The 18,022-nt window shown below is 50.5% G+C and overlaps 8 protein-coding genes across 8 annotated transcripts; 6 read left to right on the top strand and 2 right to left on the bottom strand.

The window, feature by feature from the left end:
* Positions 1 to 265: 265 nt before the first annotated feature.
* Positions 266 to 551, bottom strand: LSM5 (RNA-binding protein LSM5; the record flags this gene model as incomplete). Its single annotated transcript, XM_076685321.1, has 2 exons — positions 266 to 411; positions 464 to 551. The coding sequence occupies 2 exons, from the start codon at positions 549 to 551 to the stop codon at positions 266 to 268; spliced, it is 234 nt and encodes a 77-aa protein (XP_076540521.1).
* Positions 552 to 748: 197 nt separating this feature from the next.
* PAA1 (polyamine acetyltransferase) lies at positions 749 to 1,489 on the top strand (the record flags this gene model as incomplete). The annotated part of the gene is made up of 1 exon (XM_076685320.1): positions 749 to 1,489. The coding sequence occupies one exon, from the start codon at positions 749 to 751 to the stop codon at positions 1,487 to 1,489; it is 741 nt and encodes a 246-aa protein (XP_076540520.1).
* A 661-nt stretch (positions 1,490 to 2,150) lies between these two features.
* BAS1 (Bas1p) lies at positions 2,151 to 3,521 on the bottom strand (the record flags this gene model as incomplete). The annotated part of the gene is made up of 1 exon (XM_076685319.1): positions 2,151 to 3,521. One exon carries the CDS (start codon positions 3,519 to 3,521, stop codon positions 2,151 to 2,153), a length of 1,371 nt encoding a protein of 456 aa, XP_076540519.1.
* Positions 3,522 to 5,559: 2,038 nt separating this feature from the next.
* On the top strand, positions 5,560 to 6,144 carry TRVA0_023S01948 (PaaI family thioesterase; the record flags this gene model as incomplete). The annotated part of the gene is made up of 1 exon (XM_076685318.1): positions 5,560 to 6,144. The coding sequence occupies one exon, from the start codon at positions 5,560 to 5,562 to the stop codon at positions 6,142 to 6,144; it is 585 nt and encodes a 194-aa protein (XP_076540518.1).
* A 1,047-nt stretch (positions 6,145 to 7,191) lies between these two features.
* On the top strand, positions 7,192 to 9,060 carry GUT2 (glycerol-3-phosphate dehydrogenase; the record flags this gene model as incomplete). The annotated part of the gene is made up of 1 exon (XM_076685317.1): positions 7,192 to 9,060. The coding sequence occupies one exon, from the start codon at positions 7,192 to 7,194 to the stop codon at positions 9,058 to 9,060; it is 1,869 nt and encodes a 622-aa protein (XP_076540517.1).
* A 2,151-nt stretch (positions 9,061 to 11,211) lies between these two features.
* Positions 11,212 to 11,961, top strand: TRVA0_023S01904 (uncharacterized protein; the record flags this gene model as incomplete). Its single annotated transcript, XM_076685316.1, has 1 exon — positions 11,212 to 11,961. The coding sequence occupies one exon, from the start codon at positions 11,212 to 11,214 to the stop codon at positions 11,959 to 11,961; it is 750 nt and encodes a 249-aa protein (XP_076540516.1).
* A 1,844-nt stretch (positions 11,962 to 13,805) lies between these two features.
* Positions 13,806 to 15,368, top strand: TNA1 (high-affinity nicotinic acid transporter; the record flags this gene model as incomplete). The annotated part of the gene is made up of 1 exon (XM_076685315.1): positions 13,806 to 15,368. One exon carries the CDS (start codon positions 13,806 to 13,808, stop codon positions 15,366 to 15,368), a length of 1,563 nt encoding a protein of 520 aa, XP_076540515.1.
* Positions 15,369 to 16,287: 919 nt separating this feature from the next.
* Positions 16,288 to 17,409, top strand: TRVA0_023S01860 (uncharacterized protein; the record flags this gene model as incomplete). The annotated part of the gene is made up of 1 exon (XM_076685314.1): positions 16,288 to 17,409. One exon carries the CDS (start codon positions 16,288 to 16,290, stop codon positions 17,407 to 17,409), a length of 1,122 nt encoding a protein of 373 aa, XP_076540514.1.
* Positions 17,410 to 18,022: the final 613 nt, after the last annotated feature.

The following is an 18,022-nucleotide window of genomic DNA, read 5'->3' as shown; positions in this document are numbered from 1 at the left end:
TCAACTCCCATTCAACTCCCATTCAACTCCCATTCAACTCCCATTCAACTCCCATTCAACTCCCATTCAACTCCCATTCAACTCCCATTCAACTCCCATTCAACTCCCATTCAACTCCCATTCAACTCCCATTCAACTTCCAACTCCATTCAGCATATTGTAAATGACCTCAACTCCCATTCTACATATTACCGGGTATAAACATATTATAAACGTCGATGATATAACTACGCGTGACAGGTACATATGAAACGTTAGTATTAAACTAATTTGGTACAATCATACACACACCACTACCATTGAGCAGGATCTTGGGCAGCTTGGTCTCCTCGCCACTCGCAGAGTACTCCGTAACGTCCTGGAGAACCATGTTCACATAATCATCAAAACCCACCAGAGTGCCGGAGAATTCTTATCTTGTTAGCCCACACGCCATAAAAACCACGAAAAAAAAAACGCATACCCTTGTCACTCTTCATAACAACCCACACCTTCGACCCGATGCATTTGTCGACCAATTCCAGTGGAATCAACGGCGCATTCTCAGCCATTTTTGTTACTCGAATGGTCTTGCCAAAGCCCCCATCTCGATGATTTCGTTTTCACCATTAAAAAACGGTTGGGAGGAATGCGCGCGCACGCAACAAAACCAAAAAAAACTCAGTGAGGGACCTGGTCCGCACAAGACGTGATGCGTGACCCCATCATAACCCTTTGACTTAGGATAGGAACAGAGAGCAATTGAACCATGACCAACGACCTACCGGCACACGCGGTGATTCGACCGCTGAATAAGGGAGATATCGACCAATGCGTGCGGCTGGAGTACGCATCATTCAGCGAGGCTGAACGTGCGTCGCGAGAAACGGTCCTCTACCGCATCACTGTGGCCCCAGAGCTCTGTGCAGGCGTGTTTATACGCGAGTTCGCCGATACAACCAAAGAAGGCGAGAACGAGGACGCCAAGACAGAAGCCGAGACCCCCACGGTCGCAGACAACTCGATTGAGGATAGAGACGAGGACTACGAGGACATTGAGGACAGTGAGGACGAGGACCACAAGCTGCCGCCTGGCAAGTCGCTGCTCGTCTCAGAACGGCTCATTGGACATGTCCTGGCCACCAAGATCGCGGGCGATTGGGTCACAGACGAGTCCATGATGCGTCCAGAGCTGGATGAGTACAACCGCTCCGTTAAGGGCGACACTCGTGGTCACCACGAGCACGGGCGCACTATCGCCATTCACTCCGTGTGCGTAGACAAGGAGTTCCAGGGCAGGTCAATTGGCACCATCATGCTGCGAGATTACATCCAGCGCATCACCGTGCAGCATATCGCCGATAGAATGGCCCTGTTGGCCCACGAGGAGCTGATGCCGTTCTACCAGCGATTCGGATTCGAAGACTCTGGTCCATCTTCGTGCAAGCATGGCCAAGGCGACTTCCACGCCATGTGGTGCCCATTGTCCGACGAGGACGAAGAGGAGTAATGAATCACCCCCCATAATTCATGTATAAGTTTATGAGTTGTTTTTATCTGCCCTAATATACGCACACCAACTTCCTTTGCCCCTCCCCCCTGTGGGATCCATGACTTCAATTGACCAATACACCTTGCTACTAGTGCTTCATGGGGGGACCAGTCCCCCCAAACCCCCCTGTGGCTCCGCTTCGCGGAGGGCTTGCTGCAGTTTAGTGAAACTAAACCAATTGAGTCTACAATCTCTCCGCGAAGCGGAGCTACGGGATCTCGAGGGCTGGCCCTCGAATTATAACTATGGTACCAGTAACTATGGGGGGACTGGTCCCCCCAAACCCCCCTGTGGCTCCGCTTCGCGGAGATATGGCTGTTCCATTGCAGAGGTCGCGGTCTTGATGTTTTGTTACGGCTCGTCACACACCTCCAACCCGTTACCTGCTTTTGTTGCAACTCGTAACACACTCCCGTTACAGTTCGTAACAAAACTCCCAACTCGTAACTAATTTTTGTTGCAAAGTGCAACAATCCCTCCGCGAAGCGGAGCTACGGGAGCTCGAGGGCTGGCCCTCGAAAAGTACAAGGCTTTAGTTTTATGGCAGATAAATAATTTATAATAAATAATAGGCAGTATAGTAATGCTCGTTAGTATCTTATATATGTATACATTCATTTTACGACGGGTTGAATGGAATGCCCTCGAATCCTCCAAAGTCCAATCCCAGATCGTCATCAAAGTCTGGCAGCACGTCCTTGGTGATATCCATCAAGTACGACCCCAAAAAGCCGCCGTTAGAGCCTGCTGTAGGGTTAGTAGTGGTCGTCGTCGCAGCAGCCGTGCTGGGGCGCGGCGGCGGCACCGTGGTGGCGGGCGCGCGGCTGACCCCGCTGAAGAAGGGCGGCTGGCGTGCGGCTGATGAGCCGTGCGGCGCGCGGCTCACTGGCGCCGGCGGGGCTGAGGCCGCTGGATGAAGCGGCGTAGATGGGTGGGCGTGGGGCCGAGCCAGTTGTGAATGGTAGTGGTGATGGTGATAGTTATGCTGATGAATGACAATCTCGCGCCCTGATGACTTGGCAAGGTCGATGAGAGCCTCTAGCTCTTTCGGGGTCACTGAGTGGTGCTCCTTGGACTGGGGGTCTAGCGTAAAAGTATAGTGGGTAGTAGTCGTGCTGCTGTCTGGTGGGTCTAGTGGAGGCGGGATGACTACGTTGGATGAAGTCACTCCCATAGAACTGTTGCTGCTATTAGTCTTGATCTGAGGCGACGCGTTCGATGGAGTAGACTCAGTGGACTCCTCTTCTGGAGACGCGCTACTAGCCAGACTCATGCTAGGACTCGAAAGCGATGGAACTGGTTGTCCCACAGCATTAACAGCAGTACTCGAAGCACTAGGCTCCCTTGAAGGCTGTTTGTCCCTCACTACTGGAGAAACGATTTTCCGCCATCGGTTCCGACAGGTAAGCCCAGTTCGACCGTCCATCTCATTAGCAATGGTTCTCCACCGAGTACCATACTTCTTGACGAGATCTAGCAACAGCTGGTCCTCTTCGGGACTCCACTGACGCAGTCTATTAGAGATCTTAGGGTCCAGAACGTCATTGTATCGCTTGGAGCACTGGTCATCAGTCCGTCCCGGGATCAGCTGCGCGATACGGTGCCATACAGGCCCCATCTTCTTATGCGCTTCAACCAGCACCTTATCCTCATGCTCTGTCCACCGGCCCCGCTTGAGCTTGGGGTCCAGCGAGTGGAACCACCGCTTGCGGCAGTCCTTATTAGTGCGGTTGTCGAAATGAGCAGAGATCTTGTCCCAGTGCCCGTTCTTACCGCACTGGTCACCCCAGTACGACACGAGAAGCCGCAGCTTCTCATCCTCCTCCGGGGTCCACACTCGCCTAGACCGCGCCTTGGCTGGTGCGATGCCCAGAGCTGTCGTCAGCTCCGTTGTCGACGGAAGAGCCGCAGGCTTCTGCGGCTTCTCAAGCTGGTCGGGCTTGTCAGGTGACTCCAAAGCCATCCCACTGCCAGCATTAGCCGTAGACATCCCTATTCTCTGTGTGTGCTTCCGTGTTGCTCTAAATCTTGCCTGGTTGTGCAGCCCTGCGTGCGTCTTCTATATGCTCTTCCGAATTTTCCTGGCCTTGGAGCAAAACAATTCTCCAACGGAAGGGCTGACTGCGGGTGATGAGGAGGGGGTTCGACCTCGAGCGGAGCAGGGCTGGCAAACGGTTGGGATCGGCGGGAAATTTTTTCCGGGTGGGAGATATTTCCGCATTGGGCCAATGCCGTCACCGCGCCCCCACCGGCCTCCGCTCTCCTGCTCCTCCTCCTCTTCAGCGCCGCACATCACGTGACAGTCGCGTACGAGATGTGGGGCAAGATTGGGGTTTCTCCGGCGTTTTTTCGTGTCCGCCTCGCCGCGATACATTGAATTCGAGGGCCAGCCCTCGAGCTCCCGTAGCTCCGCTTCGCGGAGGATATCTGAGTTAGTCCGATATCTCCACGAAGTGGTCCTACTATTGTTGCTAGCAGTGTAATTCGAGGGCCAGCCCTCGAGCTCCCGTAGCTCCGCTTCGCGGAGGGATTGTAGAGTTGCATGTGCTGAATAGCTTATCTAATCCGATTCTATGCGATTGTATGTAAGTGATAATCCTCTTGATAAGGACTCGGGTTCCAGTACTGTGATCTCCTACACCAACAAGGTATACTATGACCATTAGGGATCAATGGAAGCTAGTTATTAATTGAATGTCGTAAATAGCTTTCGACCTGAATGTTAGCAATGTGTCTCTACCCCAAATAATTAATCGGAATCCGAATAATCTCTGAACTCGAGATCTAGGGCTAAGTTTCCGATGACATAATGACGCAAATTATGGTTAGTACCGCATTTGGAGTGCTTCCGGAGTAGAAGACAGGAAGATATGCTTCCTAGTAAACGATTCGTATATCAATAGTGTAAATAGTTGTAACTCTCATCTCAAATCTGGTGGTTCTGCTCTTGCCTTTATGGAAGTTTACAATCTATCGGGAGCTCAAATGAGTAGATATTTTGTATTTGGTGCTATTGATAAGCAATTGTTATTGCCTGGCGATCGCTTAGGATTCTTTTCCTGCATTGTCGTATCCGCATAATAGATCAGTCCTTAGCGCTACTGATGCATATCCGTGAAATGGACAAAACATCTCTGATTTTGTAAGCTGTTATCTTTCAAAGCCGTAGGCAAGAAGAGAAATTCTGGATAGTAAAAGCAAGATACAGTTGGATTCTCTGACAACTTAGCAATTGTCGAATAGCCCTTCAACCATGCACGTTGCAAAACACACGCTTATCATGGTAGTACTGTAACGTTATCTCTCGGCCACGTAAACATTCCAGTGTAGCAGGTATGGGTGTCACATAATTATATGGAGCTAAGAACATTTTATATCCGCCAGACGGCGTTGTCGACAATTGTTCCCTTAGTTGAGAGACAAGCGGTGCGCGAATTAAGTGATTAAGAGGTACTGTTTATATGCACTGTATAGCAATGCTGCCGATCCGTAATCGACCTAATCTGCAGCATAGATTACTGTACCAAGTCATTGCAATTCAAGCGCCGAGGGAGAAAATACCCTATTTCATGTTGGTGGTGTCTCTGCTCAAGGTCACAATTTGTTCCACGCTGAATGCCTCAATGACTAACCGAATCTATAGCAAATCCTGTCTGGATTAGTGGATAATGCAATGATAGTACTTATCTCCGAATACATCCAATTAACGGTAATATTAACCGGCAAGAGGTCGAAAGGGCCCACATATCATGAACAATACAGTTCCAATATCCAACGATCTCACATGAAGAAACACATGCGCCGCCGTTGGCGGCCGATCGAGATCAACGCGGCTGAGACCGATGATGAGATATGCTCATGGGCCGTAATTTACGCGCGCCTTCTACCCCCCAGATAGTACGGCCGGACCTCGGTTCGAAACGAAGGTAATCGGCTGGTCGGCAGAACCCGTAGAGATACCGCAGGGGGTATAAATACGTCAAAATAGAACTGCGGTTGATCCAAGGGCAGGGCTGAATAAATTTAAGATGTCAACTGGAAAGAACAAGGCGGAGACCGAGGAGCTACTGGCGCGGGACCTCACCCACGCCAGCGCCAAAGAGCGGATGGAGGTAATCCTGCGACTGCTCCAAATCGTTTCCGACAGGTATACTGATGGGTGGGCCGAGATGTTTTTGGGTATGCTCCGAATCGAGGACGCTTCTATGGAGCCGAATGATGCGAGTGTGACCTTCCGAATCCACACCGAGAAGTTCATGTCCAACAGAATGGGGGCTGTTCACGGCGGGTGTGTTGTGTCGCTCATGGATAATAGCAGTACCTGGGCACTTTTCTGTGATCCAAGGTACTGGCAGGTCGCCCCGGGCGAGAAGATTGATACGAACCAGGTGATGCGGCGAGTGTTTAGCGAGATTGGCGTGTCGCGAAACCTCAACACTACATACCTCCGACCAGTACCTATTGATGCGGATGTGCTGCTGCATTGCCATGTGGAGTCCAACTCGACGAGGTACGCACACATGCGGTACGAGATCAGTGATCCAACCACCGGCAAGCTTCTCATTGTCGGATCCCACGACAAGGCGAAGGGTCCGAGCAAGTCCAACCTTTAAGCATTTTCAACCTTTAATCGCATTGTATTACTATTTAATGACCTCTGTAATGTATTAGATGAGCTATAGATTTCCTATTCCATCACGGCTCGATATCACATGCGGCGGAAGCTATTCTCTACTATGCTTTTCGCAGAAGGCATTTGTTACAGCGTTACAAACTGTAACTACGTACTATTGGAAACTCCCTCTTACGTAACAAACTCCGTTACACCAACACACTCCTGCCAGTTACATTCGTATCCTCCCAAGAGACGGGCTCTGATCACGACCGATCCATAGTATGTGACTTCTCCGTGAAGCGAAGCCACGAGAGCTCGAGGGGCTGCCCCTCGAATATTTCGCTGGTTTACTGTACAGGCTGATTACTTCGACTAGGTTTACCGGTACCAAATTTGCGTAAGGATTTGCTTCTTTGTAACAAACTCCCAGTTCGTAACGTAACGAATTCCGTTACACCCCCCCTCCAATTACAGATTCGCAACACCTGGTCACACCCTCCGCGAAGCGGAGCTACGGGAGCTCGAGGGCTGGCCCTCGAACATATTACACCTCCGCGAAGCGGATCCACGGGAGCTCGAGTACAATACATGCCAGTGGGAGACCTACGGGTTACGCGAAACAAGCGAAAACGGCGGGTTACCCACTATTCACTACTCTAGTAACTACCCTATCCGTACGTTATTACTCTAAATACTAAAACGATAAAGTTTCACACCGAAGCAAAGCTTGCAGGATTGCCAATGAGTAGGCTACTTTGATGCTGGTTGTTGCTAGAATCACATGCAAGGGGCAAGCCGCATACGCGCCGCACGACGCCGCATGGCAGGGGTAAGGAAAAATTTTCACATGCCCGGTTGGGAAGTGGTCAGTGGGTGATGGTCAGCCGGCAGGCAGGTTGTGCGTGGGGTTGCTGCCGCATGGGGCAAGTGGTCCGAGCGGGCCAGAGGTGGTCCCCCACCCACGGGACGACTCAAGACCGAACTACTTAAAGTTGAATTAATCCGGTTTTTCCAGGCCTTCAACCACACTTTCCCTTGACAGACGATGGTAGGCCGGGTGTTTACTAAGCGGTTCATAGCCGCTGCGGCTGGCATTGGCGCTGGATCCATCGCCGGTGTCTCCGTGCTCATCTGGTACAATACGAGCCGCTCCAAGGCTCACCTGCAGTACTCGAAGGAACCCTACGTGCACAAGGCTGTTCCGGCCCCTCCAAGCCGGCCAGAAATCATCAGGAACCTCAAGCGGGGTGATGAGTACGATATGGTTATTGTCGGAGGCGGCGCGACCGGTACCGGTGTCGCTTTGGACGCTGTCTCACGAGGGCTCAAAGTCGCACTTTTGGAGCGGGACGACTTCGCGTCGGGAACCTCGTCCAAGTCGACTAAGCTCGTTCATGGTGGTGTCCGGTACCTGGAGAAGGCCGTATGGCATGCTGACTACGACCAGTATAAGCTGGTCAAGGAAGCTCTTCATGAGCGTCGAGTATTCCTTGACATTGCGCCGCATCTCTCGTTTGCCCTTCCAATTATGATTCCTCTTTACAAATACTGGCAGCTGCCTTACTACTGGGCTGGTACCAAGTGCTACGACCTTCTGGCTGGCACCCAGAACCTGGAATCGAGCTATATGCTGTCGCGGGCCAAGGCTGTAGCCTCTTTCCCGATGCTTAATGACGACAATCTCAAGGGGGCCGTAGTTTACTACGATGGGTCACACAATGACTCGCGTATGAACGTTTCCATAGCTGTGACTGCTGTAGAGGAGGGCGCTGACGTGCTGAACCACGCTGAGGTTGTCCAACTTCACAAGGACGACTCAGGAAAGCTCAACGGTGTAAGAGCCCGAGACATTGAGACTGGCGAGGAGTTTGATGTAAGGGCTAAGTCCATTGTTAACGCGACTGGGCCGTTCTGCGATGCTATCCGCAAGCTCGATGACTCCTCGACGCAGTCCATCGTCGCCCCCTCTTCTGGTATCCATATTGTTCTTCCTGGCTGGTTCACGCCCAACCAGATGGGTCTGCTGGACCCAGCTACCTCTGATGGGCGAGTTCTGTTCTTCCTGCCGTGGCAGGGATCGACTATTGCCGGCACTACTGACGACCCATGCGATATTGAGCGAAACCCGATCCCGAAGGAGGAACAGATCAACTTTGTTCTCAGGGATATCAAGAAGTACCTCAAAGGCAAGGTCGATGTGCGAAGAGAGGATATCCAGGCTGCATGGAGCGGTATTCGACCGCTGGTTATGGATCCAGAGAAGATGTCGGCTGGCGGGTCGCAGAACGTTGTAAGAAACCACTTGATCACGACGAGCGAGAGCGGTCTCGTCACCATCAGCGGTGGTAAGTGGACTACGTACCGGCAAATGGCCGAGGAGACTGTAGACGAGTGCATTGAGCGGTTCGGGCTTGTCCCCAAGACGGAGACGCGAACCAAGACGCTCAAGCTGGTTGGCGCTGACCAGTGGACCCCTCTGAGGTATGTGGAGCTCATTCAGCAGTTCAACCTCGACCCAGCGGTCGCCAAGCATCTTAGTGAGAACTACGGCACTCGAGCGTTCACTGTCGCCGAGCTGAGCTCCAACGAGACTGGCCAGGGCACTTCTGAGGCCCCTTACGCTACGGCGACTCGAGGCAAGAGGATCCTGTCGCCCTATCCTTTCGTTGACGGTGAGCTGTATTACGCTATGAAGTATGAGTATGCTACTACTGCTGTGGACTTTATTGCCCGACGAACGCGACTGGCGTTTTTGAATTGTAACGCGGCTTATGAGGCGCTTCCACGGGTCATTGAGGTCATGGGCAGAGAACTCAACTGGTCCCCCGAGCGACGAGACAAGGAGTGGAAGGACAGCTGCGAGTACCTCCGAACCATGGGCCTACAGCTCGACGAAAACTACAACCGAATTTAACCGAACCACACACACTTTTTGACCACTTTTTGATATGGTTATAATAATAGATGACTATGCGCATAATAATTCACCCGTTTTACCCCATTGACCCCCACGCAATTGTCGCATCGCGTGAATACGTTAGCTGATCCAGGGGGGGAGACCCTACCCCGCGATATATCATTGGGGTACTCTACATACCATAGGAAGTTTACGGTTGATGAAATCTGCATGGGGGCCAGCCCCCAAACCCCCGTAGCTCCGCTTCGCGGAGGGATCGGTGACTACGTGCCAGCAGTATGTGTGCAGCGGAGCTACGGGATTCTAGCGGACCGGTCCTCCAGTGTTCCTGGAGACAACTCCAAGCCGATATATTAAATGATTCCTTTAAGCCAGTTACCGAATCAGGAAAGAAATATATCAAAGTCAGCAAGCCATATTCTACTATTGCGTGTTTATAGTAACTCGACGAACTGGTAGCAAAATTGTATAGTTTTGTGAGATCTCAACCAATGAAAAGAGCTGCGTACATGGCTCAGTGATTAAACGAATGTAAATCGTCTATCAATCTGCTTAACGGTTGATCTACGTAATAAAAACTTCTCCACACCTTCCCAATTCTACGTCTTCAATTTCAAACCACCTTTGCCTTAGGTATTGGATCCAGATCATTATAATTACTATCTACGGCACTTCAACATGCTTCAATCGATTAATCAACCAAGAGCTATTGTCTATTGCACCACAGCTTTCGGTGAATTCTTAAGCGGAATTACTGGGGTTTGGGGCTACATACTGTATCTTTTCAAACAATTAACATCTTGAATAGCATCAACCAATCAATTTTTGTTATTTTGATTTGAGCTGCATGCTAGCTAAGGAGGATTAGGTCGTATGTTGGTTACATGCTGTGGGAGTGCTCCCTGTTGTAGTGCAATAATCGGATTTTTCCCGCGAGAGGGAGTGATCTGGCGAGTGGTTGATTTGGATAAATATCATAAATATCTATATGGTCCTATTCCTTTAAGATGGTTGTTCACATGCATGATTCCTAGCCGTCCATGTAGATCAAGAGCTGACTAGCTTTGTCGCAGCGATGCGTTTGCATGGTGTTACTGTTGATCTACGAACGGCATTTTGTACTACTGTACCCCACATAGCTGGATCAAAAGCTAGGTGACGTACAGAGCCTGACCACCGTACACCAGTATCCTCTTACCCAGCGCCTGTTAATATTTCTCGGATACTCGACGGTTGGCAGCGTATGCTGGCAAAGTCAATCATTTTAACCAACACGTAGGCTGTAGACGCAAGATATTTTCAAAATGTCTATATCTTAATAATACTCGAACTAATATGTCATGCATCTGATCGTAGCAGCAAGGACTAGCAGTCTAAGGTTCCAGATGCTCCTTTGATGGTTGACGGCTGCACTCCCTTCATCAACCAGCATACTGCGCCAATTGCCACGCAGAACATTGGCTATTGGTTCCAGCTGCTCATGTGCTGTGAGATGTCCTCGAGGCGGTCAATATCTAGTTCCTTTTGGTGGAGAAAAAGACTGCGTCGAACGGCTTTAATGCATGCAATCGGTCGTAGCCTTGATGTAACAACCTAAAGCCCTCACTAGTCGTACTATTGTTAATATTGATATGAATGCTACAAGCTAAGAAAAATTAAGGCTTATGTTGAGCATCCACCCCCTGATTGACAGCTAGCTTTCCTTTTAGAGCCGCACTAGTCTTAGTTGGTGACGAAATTTACATAGGGTTACCCGGTAAAAATTTATTGAACAGGCAATTTCTTCCGCTATGGGAGGGGTCGTGCGTCGAATACGTATACCATCCTATTGTCTTCGTCATCTTTTACTTATTTAGAGTACGCATTTTGACATTTTTTTGAAATGCACCCCCTTAATATGAGCGTCCGCGCCCCTGATTTACATCTAGCTTTCCGTTTAGAGTCAACGATCTCCGGCATATGCAGCCTCATCTTGTTGGACAGTTGGACTGCATTCCAGCAACTCCATATTCATGTGATAGTAGGAGTTATTCAGGAGTTATTCATGACATACTAGGAGTTAAGCTATGCAGCAGTCAAAACTATAAATTGGGTGTCAATTCTCTAGTCTGTATCTCTATCAACATAGACAATCAAAATAGCAAAAACATGAAGTTCGACAAGGTAGCTATCTTTTCCTTGGCAGCGGCAATGGCAGCTGCATCTGGCAATGCTGAGCACCACAGCCATGGTTCTAAGGTCGTCAAAGTCGGTACCGACTTGAAGGTCGGATGCGACGCCGGCTCCCTTACTTGCAAAGTGGAGTGTGCTGACTCCACCAACTGCCGTCTGGCAGCTCCAGCTTCCTTCAACTTTCTTCCAATTGGTGGTGCTGATAGTGCTGATCCAGAGCAGCTTCTCGAGCAATTGGTTCAATTAATCATCCAGCTTGTTGAGGGTCTTGTGGGTGGCCTTGAAGGCGGTATTCCAGGTCTTCCAAGTATTCCGGGTCTTCCAGGTCTTCCCTCCGGTCTTCCAGGTCTTCCAGGTATTCCTGGCATTCCTTCGGGCATCCCAACCGGTATTCCTTCTATTCCTATTCCATCGGGCATTCCAGCCGGCGTTCCCTCGGGTATTCCAATTCCTTCGGGCGTTCCAACTGGCGTTCCATCGGGTATTCCAATTCCTTCTGGTGTTCCAACTGGCGTTCCATCGGGCATTCCAATTCCTTCTGGTGTTCCAACTGGCGTTCCATCGGGCATTCCAATTCCTTCTGGTGTTCCAACTGACATCCCTTCGGGTATTCCAATTCCTTCTGGTGTTCCAACTGGCATCCCTTCGGGCGTTCCTTCGGTCATCCCAGGTGGTCCAACTGAAACCTCTACTCTTCCTGGAGCTGTCGCTTCTACTTCAGTGTAAAACAAATCTGCCAAGTGTATAATATTCTAATTCTAATCTATTGGATCCTACGGATCTACCATTAACACGAACCAGTGTCCAACACATCAACAATCGGAATTACACAATTCAATTGTACAGTATCAACTCCTAAAAAGAAAAGAAATCGCCGCACTCTGCATCTGCCATGGTCGTTGCAAAAAAGCCAAGCTTTCTGAATTAAGGGGCGTTATGCATGGCTCCTGCATCATGGAAGGAGTAATCGACACTGTCACTCCATGCACAGGGCTACGTATTAGGGCACGGCACTGGGTAGACTTCGGCGTACAATTTACATACGTAAGCCACAATACATACGCCTGACAGGGGTTGTTCAGCGGATATGGGGGTTTCGTTAGTCTATCTCACAATCTACCTTGAAAACTTTGAGAACAGCTGAATTGTCCTCTTTCGACACGTCTGTTTACATTTTTCGTCTTGCTTGTTTCTGTTAACAGTCAAGACCAAATGCCCTTTATCATTGCTGTGAGCTTTCGCAGTACCTTCCAGATAGCCGTACTTGTAAAACGCGGGCAGTTAATCCGATCATGCAGCCCTCAAAAGCTGTACTGTACTGTAGTTATATACACCAATCGTGACGGGGCTGGTCCCCCCAATTACTGTACCAAATAACACTAGACTCGAGTGTATTCGAGGGCAAGCCCTCGAGCTCCCGTATCTTTTGGGTGACGTAACAAACTCTGCGTAACAAACTCCCAATTTGTAACAAATTTCCCGTAACAATGCGTAACAAATTCACCGAAACAGCTCAAAATCTCCGCGAAGCGGAGCCCCAAGGGGGGTTTGGGGGGACTGGTCCCCCCAAATTACTGAAGAAGTGGGTTATTAGTCTATCGCTAGTCGGTCGAGATCAATGGGTCCCTCCCTGGAGGTTAACCACCGGGCTATTCTCTCCCTGGGGCTCTGCCCCAGACCCCGTAGTTGGGGGAAATCCCCCAAACCCCCTCCGTGCTGTGTACGTACCCCATAGTAGAGGCAGGCAGTACGCGTGTGCGCTGACCATGCGTAATTCCAACTCACGCCACTAGATAGACCACAGAGTGCTTATTGTGCTGTGGGACAAGGCACATGCCCAATTGCATTGTCTTCTATTTCGCTGACTGTATAACATACCCATTATGTGGTGAATAGACGGTTGGATCAAGCCGTCTCATTACGCACAAGCGAGCCCTTATCGAGCCGGTGTGTTTGACACACTTGGCTTCAACTGATCACCCCAAAGTGGCTGGAGATAGGTGGCGGTTTGGATGATCTGCTTTTAAATCGCCTGGTCAGAGGGCGAACTCGACTACATTGCGCTATTGGCATCGATTGATCACCCAAAAGAGTGGCTGGAGACGGTTCCGATGCGGGGCGGGAGGGGGTTCATAACCGCCTGAGCAGCACTACTGGGGCTATAGGCCCTGACGGTGGACGGCGGCAAGGCCGATACCACCGCATTCCTAGCAACTATGATCGTCTTCTTTTTTGTTCATAAAAGTAGCAAGGTCTTCTGCCGGATTTGGCTATTCTCAATTAGTCACTGGCATATTCGCAATGATATATGGATGAGGGGGTTCCTTTATAGAAGATGACGGAGATAAAGGTTATAACCTCTCCAACCTATATAGCTCGCTATTTGTTTTTATAGCTTGTCTCTCGGCCCCCCTTTTACTCCGCTTCGTTTGCGACATGGGTGGTAGGTGAACCATGTCTAGGTATTGATGTTCTCGAACACGAGGTCGCCGTTGGAAAAACCTACTTAAATCCCCCGCATTGCTGATCGAGGATGCCTTGGAATAGTTGGTTTCTTTGATTTGTTCAGCATGCCCGTGGAAGAAATCAAGCCAACTCCGCCTGCAGCCGTCGAGCACATCGAGGGCGGAGAGAAAGCAATCGTCAATCCCATCGAAAGTGGAGATAAAGCAGTCGCTGAGCACTACGAGGGTGGAGAGAAAGACCTTGAGACCGCTGTTGTCTACTCGGCAGTTGAGCTCGAGTACACCGAAGAGGAAGAGCGCAAGCTCCTCAGAAAATATGACTGGAACATCCTAAGCTTCGTTTCGGTCCTCTACCTGCTGTCCTACCTGGATCGAGGAAACATTGGCAATGCCAATACCGCTGGTATGTCTGCCGATACTGGCATGTCAGATAGCCAATACGAATGGCTACTCACCATTTTCTACATCACATACATCCTTTTCCAATGGCTCACGCTGATGTGGAAAGTGTTCCCTCCGCGATGGTACGTGCCGTTCATGGTCATCTCGTGGGGTATCATTTCCTCTTGTAACGCCGCGGGCCAGAACTGGGCCGGATTCATGGTGCTGCGAGCCCTGATGGGTATCTTTGAGGCTGGCTTCGGCCCTGGCGTGCCATACTACCTGACCTTTTTCTACTATCGACACGAAGTCACTTGGAGGACCGGTATCTTCTTAGCTGTATCTCCTCTTGCATCTGCATTTGCAGGTGCTCTTGCATACGGCATCACTTACAACCCCCTCGCCATTGCGTCCTGGAGAGTACTCTTCTTGGTCGAGGGCCTACCCACTATTGCCGTGGGTCTCATCGCCGTGTTCTACCCGTGCGTGCCAAACAGCCCCAGCGAATGCCGGTTCCTTACCGAGCGACAAAAGCAGATCGCTCATGCTCGAACTGTCAAGCAGGTCGGCAAGGTCGAGCGAGACCATAAGCTGGACTTCAAGGAACTTGGCAACTCCCTCGTAGACCCAAAGAACCTGATCCCATCGATCATGTTCTTCTCTATTAACGTCTCGTTCTCTTCTTTACCAGTTTTCTTGCCAGCCATTCTCAAGGGAATGGGATTCACTTCGGTCAACGCCCAGGGTCTCTCTGCTCCACCATACGTGGTTACCTGTATCCTAACCGCGGGTCTTTCCTATTTGTCTGATAAGTGGCTCCAGCGAGGCCTTATTTTGTCGATTACGGCTGCTGTTGGTGCTGCTGGCTTCCTAATTTTGGCCCTTGCCGATAATCTCGGCGTTCGATACTTTGCTGTGTACCTGGCAACTGCTGGAGTATTCCCGTGCGTGCCAATTCTCATTGCTTGGGTTGGTAACAACCAGAGAAGCGATTCTGCGCGAGGTATGGGTTTCGTCATTCTGCAGGCGGTCGGCCAGTGTGGCCCGTTGCTCGGCACTCGAATTTTCCCTTCTTCTGATGGTCCAATGTACCGAAAGGGAATGTGGATCTCGTTTGGCTTCCTGTGCCTTGTGTCCGCTCTCGGTCTTGTTCTTCGATTCTACTACGTCTGGCTGAACAAGAAGCTCGAAGAGAAGTTTGGTGCTGACGAGGAACACAGAAGCGACCACCACGATGAGATTGGTATGGAGGGCCGCAACAACGTCCACTACAGATACATCTACTAGATGTACTGTTTTATTTATCTATCTATTTAACTATTATGAATTTTAATGAAAATTTAATGTCTCCCGTCTCAATTGTGACTCTGAAGTTACCGGTTAATATTGGCCTGTCAACAGAGCTAGTGATGAAGCAGCAATAAAAATTGACCCTACTTGGACGTATAGTAACCAGAGGGGTCAGTTTTCGGATTGTCTATGTATCATTTGAGCTTTGCCATGGCAGATAACGCGCTAAACAGATCCTGTGGAGGTTTTGAATTGGCCCGAGTGTAAATGGCTTTCCTCGAAGGGGCCAGACTTGCATATTCGGGCAGTGACTTTCTCTCCAACAAATAAACGCCCGTTATATACATTGAAAGAGATACTGCTACTTATATCAGCAATTCCTCCGCGCAGCGGAGCCACGGGGGGTCTGGGGGGCTGGCCCCCCAGTATCGCGCCGCACCTCCAGCGGCTCGGGTGCGGCGGTGTAACTTGATTAAGTAAATGGCTGTCCCCAGGGGGCGGGCGCGGCCGGAATAGGCAGGCGAAACCTAATTACAGTACGCGGGCGCACGCGGGGCGCGCGGGAACAAACGAGACAACTTAACCCTCTTCATTCCCCCCCTTTCCTCCCCCGAAGATAATAATCAAGTTACAAAGTTAACCACTTTTTTTTTCGCCTTTGGAGCGACGAGACGACGGGGCTTGTATTTTTGGAGAGAGCTCAGCTTTTGGAAACAGGCAGACGACATCGACTGGAGGAAAACCAAAGGACTCCGGGCGGCTCGATTGAAGCGATTTTACCAGCAGGTGGCGAGAAAAAAGGGCCCGCGTAGTTAACTACCAGCGGAGTGGATGGTCAATTGCTGACTAAGCAAACACCAGAGAGAGAAGACAAGTGAACCCGAGATAGACGCCGGAGAGCGCGAGTGAGCAGTCGATGGAGAGTCACTCACCCCAGGCGCCTGCACTGAAGCACAAGGTCGACAAGTCTGAAGCCGCAGAGGGGTCAATTGAGCCCCTGTACTCGCCATTTGGCGCGAGCGAAGAGCAGTTTGTATTCCAGCCGCAATCGGCGTCGACCCCCGCCAAGAAACCGGACCTAATGATGGAAATGCGGCGTAACATGGACCCGGCGCCTCTGACGCCGGGTCAGAACGGCGGAAACGCTAATGCCAACAACTTGTTTGCCGCGGGTAACGCCAGCGGCACTCCGTCCGAGATGGGCATGGACTCGGCCGACTCCAAGGGCCTTCTGCATGGTGGTGCCGGGCGAAAAACAACCGCCAAAGGCGTACGCGACGTGGAGTTCTGGCGAGAGTACCTGCGGTATCTCGAGATGCTGCTTAAGGAGGAGCGCACGACGACGCGGTCGCTGTGCCGAAAGACCCTCTTCACAGACACAATCAAGTACATGCTGCATTCGGAGGAGGTTTCTCCATCTATGAAGAAGAACATTACCGATTATGTTAACTATAACAATGTGGTGAACAAATACAATGCGCAGCTGAAAGCGGCACGCCAGGTGGTTGCTGACCACACCGGATACGGGCGCACTTTTGTTACGCGCGACCAGCAGAAGATCCTCGACATTGAGAACCTGTTTCTCGAGCTTGATCTGGGCAAGCGGCCCGAGCGTGATGACGAGAAGATTCCGTACCGGGAGCGGCGCTCCTTTGCGGAAATGGAGCACAATGGCACGCCTACCAATCCGGGTATGGAGGACATGTTCAGCCATATGCAGCCTGATATGGAGTCTGCGTCGCGCAAGCGGCAGCGCGTTGATCTCCAGGAGAATGTCAAAAAGATTGTCGGGCTACTGGATACGATGGTGGCCAAACAGGACCATACCATGTCGACCCTCAACTCGATGGTGAACACCACGCAGTACCAGGGGGTCCATGAGCTGCTGAGCAAGGTCACCGAGGTCGCCGAGCACTGCAGAACTATCAATACCCGTCTTGAACTAATGGAATCGAAAATGCTCAATGGCTTAGACCGCATAGAGCAGAAAGTTATGAACTTGCATATCCAGCACCATGAACATGATGACCAGCAATAACCCCCCTGTATAAAAATTGACCCTAATTACGTAAAAAATATGGATATCCTATTTATTTCTTCTTGACCATAGGCCAAACTTCCCAGAGTGTTCTTCGAGGGCCAGCCCTCGAGCTCCCGTAGCTCCGCTGCGCGGAGGGTTTGGGGCAATTCTGTACTAGTTTGTTACAGCCTGTAACGGGACATTTTTTTAACAAGATGTGGCTCCGCGAGATCCCAAATGTGCAAAGGTCAAATTCGATCGCTTGTTACAGTGTTGCAAAACTCCCAACGCGACCTTTGCAACAGCGTTACAGGAATGTAACAAATCAGTCTTCAACATTTCGAATCGATGGTGTTTTTCTTAGATACAGCTCGTAACGGCACTTTGTTTACAAGCCATATAAATCTAAGCTAATAATCTGCGTTAATCTCCGCGTAGCGGAGCTACGGGGGTTTGGGGGCTGGCCCCCAATTGCTATTACCCGTGGACCGGGGGTGTCTTCCGTTGCTCGGGATCTCGTATTTAAAGACAATCGGAGTAACAGTCACACCTCCGGCACGGCGCTGGCTTGAGTCACCAAAATCATGCGAGAAAACATCTATATATTTGTGAATAAGATTCCCTTAGGGAG

This window comes from Trichomonascus vanleenenianus, assembly GCF_965637985.1.
Source record: "Trichomonascus vanleenenianus strain CLIB 3782 genome assembly, contig: TRVA0_023S, whole genome shotgun sequence".
NCBI classification, from domain to species: Eukaryota; Fungi; Ascomycota; class Dipodascomycetes; order Dipodascales; family Trichomonascaceae; genus Blastobotrys; species Blastobotrys vanleenenianus.
This window is presented reverse-complemented; position numbering and strand designations above follow the sequence as displayed.